At 46.2% G+C, this 14,218-nt stretch overlaps 1 protein-coding gene across 1 annotated transcript; it reads right to left on the reverse strand.

The window, feature by feature from the left end:
- Positions 1-10,802: 10,802 nt before the first annotated feature.
- On the reverse strand, positions 10,803-12,720 carry LOC119271000 (phenolic glucoside malonyltransferase 1-like). The gene is made up of 2 exons (XM_037552980.1): positions 11,829-12,720; positions 10,803-11,761 (listed from the first exon to the last, which is right to left on the reverse strand). Exons 1-2 carry the CDS (start codon positions 12,531-12,533, stop codon positions 11,075-11,077), a joined length of 1,392 nt encoding a protein of 463 aa, XP_037408877.1. The 5' UTR covers positions 12,534-12,720; the 3' UTR covers positions 10,803-11,074.
- Positions 12,721-14,218: the final 1,498 nt, after the last annotated feature.

The raw sequence follows: 14,218 nt of genomic DNA on the forward strand, positions 1-14,218 counted from the left end.
TTGCTCAGTGCCGGCTAGTTTGCTCCCCCTGACCTTTATGCAGAGGTTCCTCTCTCACCCTCAGCCAGCTCACCGCTGCTATCGCAGCCTGGATACCCAGGTCCTGCAGGATATCATCTCGGATTTGTCTGAACCTTACCATCTCCTCCGTGTGGGAAGAACACTCCTCATTCTTAATCCTCCACTGTTTCTCCCAAGCTAGCACTACCGGGGCAGTCCAAACTTCACCGTACACCTCTAAGCCAAAGTACAGGAAGCATCTGGCACTACCGGTGTCCGGCGCCACGAAACCAACTTTGTTCTTACTCATCTTGAAAGCAGGGCCGGCCCTGAGGAGGGTCTGCCATCGGTCACAAGAAAAAAATGGGTGGGCTTCACGCTGCACATCGCACGCAGTCCGGTCGATTCGTTTTTTAGGAGCGCGATCGATCTGGCGAAGCCTTTCTATTCCATCACGAAGCAATTCGCAACCCCAGGCCGCCACTGTCGTACTGCCACCTCCTGCTAATTTCCTTCCTATCTAATTCGCCGCTGCTGCCAATTTCAATTGCCGGGGTCCCCGCCGTCACGCCGCTAGCTTGCTCTCTGTCTCCAGACTCTCTAGTGTTGGAATAATTATAGAGATAGAATTGTGTAGAGAGAGGACTCTTATGTTTAAACTTGTATCTCTTCTTCTGCTCTTTACCGACCTTCTCTGTACGATCGATTCCCGATCGATTCCTTCTTGTAAGCCACGACATTGCCAATATAAATACAACGCGGCCCGAGCAAAGGGTTTAACGCTTCCCAATATTCTTACATGGTAATCAGAGTGACTTCTTCCTAAGATAAAAAGGAGATCGCATCTAGCCAAGCTATTCTTCAACCTATCGCCATGACTACCGCCTCCACCGACGCCAGCACCATGAGTGCCCTCGCCACGTCCCTTTCATCCACCTCCACCTTCGCCCCTTCCTCCTCGTCCACCCCATCCTTTGCCACATCCCTCGGATCACCCCCCCCCCCCAAGGAGAAGCTGATGAGGAACAATTACCTCATGTGGAAGGCCATCGTGCTGCCCCAAATCAAGAGCACACAGATGGGCCACCACCTTGATCCGGCGAGCCAGGCGCCACCGGAAACCCTCACCATCACCAAGGATGGGAAGGAGGAGAAGATCGCAAACTTCGCCCGTGTTCTCTGGTATGCACAGCAGCAGCAGGTTTAGGGCTTTCTGATGGGTTCTTTGTCTCGCGAAATTCTTGCACAAGTGGTTACTTTGCAGACACCAGCAGAGGTTTGGGCAGCGATCCAAGCCATGTTTGCTGCTCAAACAGAAGCACAAGCAATCAACACGCGGATAGAACTCACAAATCTCAAGAAGGGAAACATGTCTATGGCAGAATATTTGGCCAAGATCAAGATGCTCACGGATGAGATCGCCTGCACCGGAGCTCCCATGTCCAGAGGCGAGATTGTCTCTCAAGTCCTGGCCAGCCTCGACCTCAACTACAACCCGGTCGTGTCGGCCCTCGCTGCACGGGTTGAACCTGTGTCTGTACAGGAGCTATACACCCAACTTCCCAGCTTTGACGCGCGGCTCAATCTTCTCCATGGGACGAATCTGCGCCAGTCTTCAGCCAATGCTGCCTCGCGTGGCCGCGGCACTGGACGTGGGCGTGATCACCGGGGGAGAAACCGCAGCGGCGGTGGGCGTGGCCGCGGCAACGGCTCAGGTGGGCGACCAGGCGGGAGTGGCTACAGCAACACCAACGCTCATGCCCGTTCTGGAGGGGGTGGCTTCAGCAACAATCACGCCCCCTCTGGTCCTTCCTCAAGCAATCGGGTTCGGTGCCAATTATGCAAAAAACCGGGCCATGAGGTCATGGACTGTTGGCACCGTTACGGTGAAGACTTTGTCCCTGATGCTCATCATGCCACCGCTGCGATCAGGGAACAAGGAGGAGATGGCACGGTCTGGTACACCGACTCGGGGGCCACTGATCATGTCACCAACGAGCTTGAAAAACTCTCCATGAGGGAGAGATACTTCGGCAATGATCAAATTCACACCGTAAGTGGTGAAGGTATGGATATTTGTCACATTGGTCAAGCATCTATTAATTCCCCTACTCTTAAACGTGATCTTGTTCTAAAAAATGTCCTTCATGTTCCACAAGCCGACAAAAACCTTGCATCTATGTCTCGTTTATCTGCCGATAATAATGTCTTCTTTGAAACTCATCCAACATATTTTTTCATCAAGGATCGGGCAACGAGGGAGCTCATTCACCACGGTAGATGCATTGGAGGCTTGTATCCCATCACATCCGGAGCACTTAGTCAAAAGCGTCATCGTCAAGTCTACTCCGCCATCAAGCCCTCCTTGGCAAGATGGCATCAAAGATTAGGACATCCTTCTTCGGTCATCGTCAAGCAAGTAGTGAATAAAGGCAATCTTCCATTGTCATCTAGTCGAAATATTGAGTCTATTTGTGATGCTTGTCAGTGTGCAAAGAGTCACCAACTTCCTTATACTAAGTCAAATAGTGTGTCTCGTGCTCCTTTGGAACTTATTTTTAGTGATGTATGGGGTCATGCAAGAGATTCTTTTGGAAGAAAAAAATATTATGTTAGTTTTATTGATGACTTTAGCAAGTTCACCTTGATATATTTGCTCAAGTTTAAATCTGAAGTTTTTTCCATCTTCCAAGAATTTCAGAAACTTGTTGAGCGTCAGTTTAACAGAAAGATTATTGCAGTCCAAAGTGACTGGGGAGGAGAGTACGTGATATTGGTGTTAGTCATCATGTCTCTTGCCCTCATGCTCATCAGCAGAACGGCTCCGCTGAGCGTAAACATCGCCACATTGTCGAAGTAGGTCTATCCATTCTAGCTCATGCATCCATGCCCTTAAAATATTGGGATGAAGCCTTTATTGCCGCCACTTATCTTATAAACCGTCTTCCTAGCAAAGTGATTGGACATATTACGCCCTTGGAAAAATTGTTTCATCAAAAACAAGACTACAATTCTTTGAGAATCTTCGGGTGTGCTTGCTATCCTAATCTTCGTCCGTATAATCATCACAAACTTGAGTTTCATTATACTCAATGTGTGTTCCTTGGTTATAGTAATCTTCACAAAGGCTACAAGTGTCTTGAAATTTCTACTGGACGAATCTATATTTCTCGTGATGTTATATTTGATGAAACAATATTCCCTTTTGAAAAGCTTCATCCAAATGCCGGAGCCCTCCTTTGTGCAGAAATTGCACTTCTTCCGGAGTATATGTCTAGTCCAGATCACAGGGGTGAGTTAAATAGTGCTGATCATGTGGCTAATTCCAAAGAAAATATGATTTTTGGTGATAAAAGTGCAGCTTCAGGGCGTGATTTCATGCAGAAGGATGCAGCCAATGTTGTCACGGGATCCCGGGAGGATTTGGGCGGCAGCAGAACGGGATCCGAGGAGAATCCTCGCGTCAGGCTGTCAGGTGCGCGATCCGAGGTGATTCCCTCCGTGTCGCATGCACCAGCCGCCGACAGCCTAGGAAGCGTGGGCCCTTTGAGCCGAGCCAGCACGGGCCGGTGCAGCTCCCTGAGCGCCACGCGCGTGGCTGATGGGCTGGTGGCCAACCAGGAGGCAGGCGCGGGGCCCAGCACCAACGTCTCACCCCGCGCGTCCGAGGAGACAATCAACACGGGCGACACGCGGCGCGGTTCCACTGGAGCGCTGATCGCGATGGAGATTCCTGCCGTCTTGGATCTGGAGCAAGCTGACGCGTCTGGTACAGCGGATCCAGCCGGATCTTCTGCGGCTGTGAATTTGGCTGAGGATTCTGGTGCATCAGGTATTCCACTTCGACACACGAGGTCTCGGTCCGGTGTTGTTAAAAAGAAGGAATACACTGATGGCACTATAAGGTACGATAAAATTAAACGTGCTTTTCTCACGAGTATGGGTGAACCAACTCATTTGCATGATGCACTTGCTAGTAAGGAGTGGAAAAAGGCCATGGATGTTGAATATGAAGCACTTATGAAAAACAAAACTTGGCATCTAGTACCACCAACAAAAGGCATAAATGTCATAGATTGCAAGTGGGTATACAAAATTAAAAGGAAATCTGATGGAAGCATAGACAGGTACAAGGCAAGGTTAGTTGCAAAAGGTTTCAAGCAGATATTTGGTATTGACTATGATGATACTTTCAGTCCTGTTGTTAAAGCAGCTACTATCCGACTTGTGCTATCTGTTGCGATTTCCAAGGGTTGGAGCTTAAGGCAGCTAGATGTTCAGAACGAGTTTCTTCATGGTGTTCTGGAAGAAGAGGTTTTTATGCGGCAACCACCAGGTTATGAGAACAAAAGCTCACCTCATTTTGTTTGCAAGTTAGATAAGGCTTTATATGGTTTGAAACAGGCCCCAAGAGCCTGGTACTCAAGATTGAGCACTCATTTACAACAACTTGGGTTTACACCATCTAAGGCAGATACCTCATTATTTTTCTATCAAAAAGGACATGTCATTATCTATGTTCTAGTATATGTTGATGACATTATTGTTGCTAGTTCAAGTTCAGATGCTACCACTTGTTTGCTTAAGGATTTAAAGATGGAGTTTGCTCTTAAGGATCTAGGAGATCTTCATTATTTCCTTGGCATAGAGGTCAAACAGATAAAGGATGGTATACTTCTTTCACGGGAAAAAATATGCTCATGATATACTCAGGAGAGTAGGACTGGAAAACTGCAAACCTGTAAGTACACCAATCTCAACTTCAGAGAAACTCACAATTGATAGTGGAGAAGCACTTGGACCTGAGGATGCAACAAAATACAGAAGTGTTGTGGGTGCATTACAATATTTGACTCTTACACGTCCTAATATTTCTTACTCCGTAAATAAAGTGTGTCAATATTTGCATGCACCTACTACTACTCATTGGACTGCGGTTAAAAGAATTGTGAGGTATCTAAAGTTCTCAGAAGGACTTGACTTAGAATTGTCAAGTCTTCATCTATGCTTGTGACTGCTTACTCAGATGCAGACTGGGCAGGATGTCCTGATGATAGGAGGTCTATAGGTGGATTTGTTGTTTTTCTGGGAACAAATCTTATATCGTGGAGTGCAAGGAAACATGCTACAGTTTCAAAGTCAAGTACTGAAGCAGAGTATAAGGCTCTAGCAAATGCCACTGCCGAAGTCATGTGGATTCAAACTTTGCTTTATGAGCTCGGTATTAAGACTCCACAAGCTGCAAGGTTATGGTGTGATAATATTGGTGCAACCTACCTTTCAGCTAATCTTGTTCTCCATGCACGGACTAAACACATTGAGGTTGATTTCCATTTTGTTAGAGAAAGAGTAGCTCGCAAACTGCTTGATATCAAGTTTATACCCACTGGTGATCAACTGGCTAATGGCTTTACAAAACCTCTCACTATGAGAAGGCTGGATGAATTCAAGTTCAATCTCAACCTTGGCGTTCTGTAGGTTTAGATTGAGGGGGAGTGTTGGAATAATTGTAGAGATAGAATTGTGTAGAGAGAGGACTCTTATGTTTAAACTTGTATCTCTTCTCTATCTCTTCTTCTGCTCTTTACCAACCTTCTCTGTACGATCGATTCCCGATCGATTCCTTCTTGTAAGCCACGGCATTGCCAATATAAATACAATGCTGCCCGACCAAAGGGTTTAACGCTTTCCAATATTCTTACATCTAGGCGTTATATGGATAGCCGCACCCACACGCATTGACGCACATCACCAAGGTATATCATATTGCTGTTCCTTAGATGCATAGCTGTGCAATATTTGATGCAGTTATTTTTTTTCCAGCATTATGTGCGATCACGTCGTTCAGAAAATATGCATCCTGTAGCCATTAAGGGTAAAGGGAAAAAATATTGATAACTTGAACAATCACAGCGTGAAGATACTCATAATTTTTTCAATACTGGTGCTTCCACTGCTTCAATTAAATTTCACACCAACATAGATAATAACAATGTCGAGCGACTCCCACCAAATGCGAGTCATACTGTCATCACTGAGCGTCCAAATCAGGGATCACAAAGGAATACAATATTATCATTCTCTATACTTATTTTGCCAATTAAGTATTTTTCTGCATGTACATGATGCATGGCTTGCATTGTTCAACCTTTGATGCAAATTTCTTGGCCTGGCTATTATTCAGCCGCCTTGTTTTTTTTGGCATGAGTCAATCTTTCCGCCATCCCGCCAAGTCGGATATGTCCTCTAGTAATGGCAGAACCGCAATCCGCCACTACCCTAGATCGGTGTGGCACTGCTATGTCTTCCCGAGCCACTTCCTCCCGCGGCCGTGATGCCGCCTCTGCAACCATCACCCTAGTGACACCTTTTCAAGCGCCGGAGACCCCGTAACACCCGCAACTATCAACCTTCTACTCCCCACCACTAGTGATTCCGAGGGTCTTGGTTGCCACCTCGCCTTTTTCTCTAGAAAAATAAATCAATGCCTTTAGCAAAGTATAATTTTGTTGTTATGATGTTTATATTAAGGGGCCCGAGTTTTAGGTCCGCCCCGGGCCCCTAAAATCTCAAGACCGGCCCTACTTGAAAGGAGAGGCTTTGATCCCTACCGTGTATCACCGGGTCTTGTTGTCCACCTATATCCTACAATCTCTCTCCCCGTGCGCTATGTTGCCACAATACATGTAGAAGCGGGGAGCCCTCTCGTACTTGACCTCTAGGTCCATCAGACCATCCACCCCTAGCTATCTAGCACTGATCTCACGCAGGAGATGTGTGTTACATCATGTTCCACACGCACGCGTACAAACTAAGAAAAAAATGTTTCCTTCTTATCAGCATCTACCCTCAAAACCCTGCCTAACAAGCTTCCCAGCTGCCCATCCAAGTTACTGCAAGGGAATTCTTCTAAAAATGTATATAGGAACGAATTTAGTGTTTGCTTTGTATCATGGTAACAGAACAAAAGTTTGAGTGTCGGCATGGAATAAGGTCTCTTCACCTAACCCACACTGTCATGCGTAGTGGGCAATGTGGTTGTACATCTTAGTCCTCCTACCCTAGTTTGAATCGGTGAAGGTTGGGTAGCCCCGGCCTCACTAGGGAGTGTGAAGATTTGTGTTTCCCACTTCATCTGGCAGGAACAATGGCATTTTATAGGTCGTCTTCGGTTTTTTCTTCAACCAATTCAAGGGTGAAGATCGGAGCATTAGTAAGGATATATTAAACGAACCCCACGAGTGACTAAGTTTATACAACGCAGCTCATGTTTATATTCATGGTGAGCCGATACTTCAAGAAGACATAACTTTTGCAAGGCATCATCTTAGATCAATGAGTGGCAGTGATCTCAAGACCCCACTAGCTAATCAACTCAAGCGTTCCCTTCACATACCACTACCACGGACATGTAGGAGGATAGAAAGACTACATTATATATTAGAGTACAAAGAAGAAAAAGGGCACAACCAAATTCTACTTGAGCTTGTGAAACTAGATTTTAACCTTTTGCAACATTACCACTTGAAGGAGCTCAAAGCTATTACCGAGTATATTCAACTCTTATTTCTCCTTTAATCCACAAATGGCTGAGATGAAAAACTAATTAATTATTTGTGCGCCAATATAGTATTAATCATTATGGGTACTAGGAAACATGCTCGTGCGCTGCAACGGGAGAAAACAGCCCTCACATGCTCTTACCCACTGAGCATGGCTAAAGACCTCACCCTTGTGCCCATAACATAATAAACATGACTAATACCTCATCCTCCATTTCAATATAACACCAGACACATGTTTCCGCTTGTCATCTTTGCCGTCCTCGTCGCCGGTGTTCGCAGTACCAGCTGTCACTAACCAAGGTTAGCAAGGTCCAATAGCTGGATTGTTGAGCCACCTTCGTGTCCGATGAAGATCAAAAGCGTTGAACACAATTTTTATTTATCATTTGGCTAATATAATAGGGAAAAGGCATTGTACATAATATATGTCCGTGTCATCATGTAAATTGAGTAGTTTGTGTCAGATAGACCATGAAACCTTAGCTGGACTCCTCATGCATTTTGACGGGAGTCACAGGACCGAGTGAGACTGGTTGTACGTGAAGACGCAAAAAAGAAAAAGATTCCTTTCATATCCCTAGTTTAATAAAATGAAGTAAAACAAAGCATCATGTGGGCATATTTCAAATATTCGCCAAGTTTTATTAATATATGTATAGATTAAAACAATTTAGCTACACTACCTCCCAGTTAAAAAAACATGTTTACAAAAATGTTTGCCTTTTCAAATTTAAAGTTCAAAAAATATTTGTGTTTTTTAAATGTTTCCAAATTCGAGAAATAATCACAACAATACCTCCTAGTTTTAGAAAATTTTCTGTGTTTTAAAAAATACTCAGGTTTCAAAAAAAATAAAAAGACAAATATTTTTCTTTAAAAAAACGTGCGACTTTAAATTTTTTATTAACAACTTTACCAAATTTTTGATTAACAGTTTAGCTGCCACTATGTACTTAATTTCAAATTTCGTGGTGCAAATAAAACACATTGTCTTGTTTAGTCTATTGGTAAGCATTTGTGTGCTCTAGTTTGAGTGGTTGGGTTCGATTCCTCATGTTGCAGTATTTTTTGTTGAAAATTCTTTTAGCGCGGGCTCTTTGTACGCTAATGGGCCGGCCCATTGCGGCTCTATGTGTCCTGTGATTTTATTTTTTCTTTTGGATAGACACGAATCGGGAGAAGGAGGAAACCCTTGCGACGTACGAAGCCTGGGACGTACGAAAATTATGTGGGTCCGCCGTGAATGAAAAAAACTGGAGAAACAATCCTCTCTTTAATATTAGGGAAAGATAGAAAAGCATGGATTATTTGGAATGCCTAAAATACATATAAAACTTATAATAGAATTTTATAATTTTCCACTTAACGGCTGTTTACAAATTTTACACCTCCTTTAATCTCCCATATATACATATAATAGGCCCTTCATTGTATTATTACCTTCAAACTAATTTCTCTTTAATTTTACCTTCTATATGTAAAATAATTGTTTTTATTGCACTAAATTTTTTCATCATTTTTCAAAATGTAAAGTAATGTCTTCAGTTTTAGACTATCCATAGTGGGGAGTAACTTAGACTAGTAGCATGCATGTGTTATTTGTCTATGTTACCACCTCTATAGTGAGAGTAACATATGCGTCGTGTCATACAATACTTTATTTATGAGGTTGCAGACTAATAATGCCTTTGTATGTGTAATGTTACCCATAGTATGAGCAACTAGCTATGTTACTTAAATCATCTTTTCTTTATTAAATCATTGCTTCATAAGCAAATTTGATAAGTTAGACCCTATGTTACTACTAAAGTTACTCCCACTATAAGCAGTCTTACTAATAGAAAGAATGTGTTTTACCTTTTAGTTCCCCTAAATACATGGTTTTAGTTCTCATTGATGTCTAGAGAACGTCTCCATCTTCTGGTTTTATGTTAGTTGAACGTCCTTTGCATATGTAGTGGTACTCCCTTCGGTCCTTTGTAATCTGTATATAAATTTTGTTCAAAGTCAAAGTATCTACACTTTGACCAAACTTATAGAAAGAAGTATCAATATTAACAATCACAGGTACAACGAGGTGCTATACAAAGGTTTTTTAACCCCTTTTCACAACGGCATTTTGAACCCTCGCTAAGTGAGTGTGTGCGAGGGGGGGTCCTTCCACATGACCTAAAAACCGTCGGGGGTAGGCCCTCCGGTCACACACGCCGGGCAAAATGAGGCCGTGTGCTACGGGCGAGCGATCAAATACGGTAATACATACAGTTATATAAAATAACAATTATACAGACCCAATCGTTTTCGGTCGTAAGTATATCCCACATAGTCAGTCACAGACAAACGTTTATGTACGTATGTATATTCCACACAGTCAATTCAATGAATACGTTTCTGTTCGTATGTCTATCCCACGCAGTCAATCCAAGAAGTGTGTTTCCGTTTGTATGTACATCATAGACAGTCAATTCAGAGAAAACATTTCCGTTTGTACGTACATCACACACAATTTTTCCCATTAAATCGTTTGTGATAGCATTGCCATTACAGACGATATTAACAATTTTACCGTTTGCGTTATTGAATGCATCACACACGGCGTCTAGAAGAAACTGTGTGACATAGGTTGTCCATCACACACACTTTTTATGTGGTAAACGTTTGCGCATGGTGCCATAACACAAACAGTTTTCAAGAGGAAGTCGTGTGTGATTGTTCATTGATCCAACATGTTTTCTTGCTAGATGTTGTGTGCGTTGTCTGATATCATCGCCCCACGGTGTTTTCTTAATAACCTTTTACAATAGAAAAAAAAACCGATTAGTATGCAAATTGACCTATTATTAGTAATCCATTTATTAATCAAATTGACATTTCATATTAAGCACATAATATATTTCATTTTCGTCTTACGGAACCAGAATTTCAGAAATGGTTTTGCCAATTTCCAAAAATGTTCGTCGGATACAAAAATGATTGATGAATATAGAAATGTTCGTCGATTCAAGAAAATTGTTTAAAAAATGTCCACAATTTTAAAAAAAGTGTTTTCAAGTAGTAAAAATTATTCATGAATTCAGAAATGTTCTTGGTTTAAGAAAATGTTCAAGTATTTGTAAAAGTGTTCATGAGTTTGAAAAATGTTCATGATTTCAAATATGTTCACGCTTTAAAAAATGTTCTGATTTCAAAAATTGTTCATAATTTCACAAAATTGAGAGTAATAGTATATCTCGGTGACAAAGTAAAATATGGCCATGGCCATTGAAGATCACGTATTTTTTGGTTGCAAGGCGCGGGTTCTTTTGCTAGTACAATTTTGAATTTGGTGTCTAGGGCACATCTAGATGTGATCTAGTTATTGCACATCTAAATGAGTGAATCAAACATAAAGTGAAAAAAAAAAGAAAAAAATATCCACATAAATCTCGACGTAAGATCAATGACATAGAACTTAGATGTGTGATACTTATGACACATCTAGATGTGCTTTAGCAAAACTGAAAATTTATCTAGCCGAGGATGCAGGCCTTGAATGCGTCCATGTGCGCCGGGTCCATCGACACGGAGGCTTGCACCTCACCATCTCGGCGGCCGCCGACGAGCATCATCTCGCCGTCGTGGTTCATGGACACCAGCTCCACGCGCGCGGGCTTCCCGAACCCGAAGTCAGCCGCCTCGTAGGCCCGGAACCGAGGGCTCGCCGCCACGTTGGTCAGCCGCTGGAACGGCAGCCGCATCAGCTTCTGCATCCACCCCTTGTCCGTCCCGGACAGCGGTGCCGCCTCCATCTCCGCCACCGCGGCCTGCACAGCCCGCGCCGCGTGGAGGATGCCCGCCTGGCCGAGGAGATCCGCCGCGTCGGCGCAGCTCGCCAGGCACGCGCGCACGCAGTTGCCGAGGTAAGCCTCGCTGACACGCGGGTCGAGGCGGGAGCGCAGGTCGGCGAGGAACGCCAGGTACGTGTCGTCCCCGGCGCCGAGCCCCTTGGAACGAACGAACGCCGTCCAGCTCAGCGCCGCCAGCGCCACGAACGTCGACACTGGTTTCGGCTGGGGCGCGTCGCCACCGGCGGCAGTAGACTCGGCGGAGGCGAGGTCGTCGATCCGCCGCCTAAGCGACCGGATCTCGTCGGCGCCGAGGTAGAACGTTCGGCGCGCCAGCAGGAACCGCTGGCTGAAGTCGTACTGCCCCCTCACCTGCGAGGATGTATGCCAATGTCAACAAAACACAAGGCTCGCTTCGCTTGATGGCTCCGAAAATTACCTTTGGGAGATTGGGCGCGACGGTCTTTAGCATCTCGCGGGCGAGCTCGTCGGCGTTCGGGTGTGAGATGACGTCGCGGCTGTAGTGTGGCGGGCCGAGGACCTTGGTGACTGGGGAGCCCTCGCGGGCAGCGGAAGACCAAGCCTCCATGAATCGCCACACGGCGCGTCCGTCGGCTACTGCGTGGTGCACAGACAGGCCGACCGCCAGGCCGCCGCTTAGACGAGTGGCCTGTACTGACAGCACGGGCGCCGGGAGCACCCGTGCATCGAGCTCCGGCACGAGGCTCAGGAATGCGAGGGTGTCGTGCGCCTCGTCGCCAGCTAGACGATGCACATCCATGCCGCCCTCGGCCTCGATGAAGGCGACCCCGGCGTTGGTGCAGTCCACGAAGGCGTCCCCGGTCTCCGCCACGTACTCCAGCGTCCCCGCCAGGGGCAGGTAGTGCGCCAGCGTGTCCGCGAGAGCGCGCTTGAGTCGCTCGACCACAGCCTGGAAGCCGTCGTCACTGCCGCCATCCTCCCCAAGCTGGTACAGGAACACCCGCTGGATCGGCGGCAGCACGACCCACAACGAATCAAGGAAGGAAAGTTTCACGCGTTCCCCGCGCTGCCCCTGCCCGAGCACCGACGGCGCAACCCGGGAAACGGCGACAGCCCGCACGGGCGCGGCCTTGGCGGCGGCGTGGGAGCTTGCCTCGTCCATCCCGACCGGCCGGCACCGCACTTACTGGTTGTTCGCCGGAGAGCTAGATGGGTATGAAAAGACTGATAGATGCGCCGCGCTCTTATAGCGGTGGTGGGCGTCTTCTTGGGCAGGCACAAGGAAGACGGAAGCTGGACCTACGATGAGAACAAAACTGGATGATCCGGCGTTACGCATGATATGCGGTGGTGCGGTCTGCGGTGGAATGGAATACGTGCCGGGTGTAAACACATCCTCACATAGCCACCCACCGAGGCGGCAGGCGTTACGCATCCAGCTGTGCTCATTACTTGTAAGATACTCACTCCGTTTTCATCTTTATAGAGCATCTACAGCCGTGGACAGTAGATCTGACCCTTCAAACGTCAACAAACCCGTTCGGACGCGTTTGTGGACTCTGATCAGTCATGTCTTAAATTTGTTTCTCTACATCGAAATACCTCATACTAGAAACCTTAGATTCATAGAAAAGTATACAAATGATATAATTCACGTACGACGTAGACCAACTACACGCTTTTATGTCATGCCAACACTTCTATAAAATGGCATAACATAGGAGGGTTTTTGACACTGCTTATGTTATGGAATGAAGGGAGTAGATACCAGCTGGTTCATGGCCGGAGAGTACAAGGTTCGCTTGGAAAAGACAGCCTGCTTTTATTCATTTAGGACGATAAAAAGGACAGCTAGCGTGGCTGATTAGAAGGTTCCTACCTGCGGTGGACAAATGTGTGTGTGTGTGTCTATGAATGCTTCTAGATGGAATGACGCCGGCCAGAGATGGGTTACTGATACGGCCGGTGCTTTGGTCAGAGATTACGTCAATCATCGGGACACGACAGAGAGTAGTCCAACAATAGATAAATAAGGTTAGGAAAATAGAGAAACGGGCGCGCGTCTTGCCGAGCCGTTTTATTTGTTGGGCGTCTGCTTAGTGTGTGTGTGTTGTTTCTTGCTTTTGTATTTCTCGGTATTGTTGCATTACCCCATAAGAGCATCTCCAATGGGTGATGCAAATTTAGGATTGTAAAACTAGTCATTGTATAATTTACAACATAAAAAATGATTTTTATATCTTGAAAAATGTCCCAACTCCAACGATGATATATATTTGGTGATATAAAATTCCTACTCTAATAGATGATGTATTTCAAGATGTAAAACTAGTTGGCGTGAGCGCCGGCGGTCGAGCACTGAGAGTCGGGAGGAGCGCCGGAGGGCACCGACAGCCAAGCGATGAGAGGCGGGTGGTCGAATGAGGCCGCGGGAGCTCGAATGGCCGGTGGCGCGGCTGGTAATCAAGAGCCCGATTGGTCGCGACGTGGCGACGGTCACGCGGCGTGAGAAGGTTGAGTCTGGTGGGGGTGTGATGCTCGAATCTGGCGGCGGGGCGTCGGGGGGAGCTCAAATCACGCGGCGGTGATTCAGCAGCGAAGAAAGCGGCCAGTTCAGCCGATTTGGAGACGGGCAACGGCAGAACCGGCGGCGGGGGCGGTGGAGTGGTCATATCTGGTAGCGGAGCGGTGACAGCGTGGTCCGGTGGGCAAGCGGCATGGTGGCGGAAGTGCGGCGGGGCGGAATCAAATCGGTGTCTCGTCACCGACTAAGGCGGTGTGGCGGGAGGTGGGGATAGCCGGAGGGATCGCGGTGAGGACAGGGATGGATGGACGGGCGGCGGCGAC

Source organism: Triticum dicoccoides, chromosome 3A (assembly GCF_002162155.2).
Source record: "Triticum dicoccoides isolate Atlit2015 ecotype Zavitan chromosome 3A, WEW_v2.0, whole genome shotgun sequence".
Taxonomy (NCBI): Eukaryota; Viridiplantae; Streptophyta; class Magnoliopsida; order Poales; family Poaceae; genus Triticum; species Triticum dicoccoides.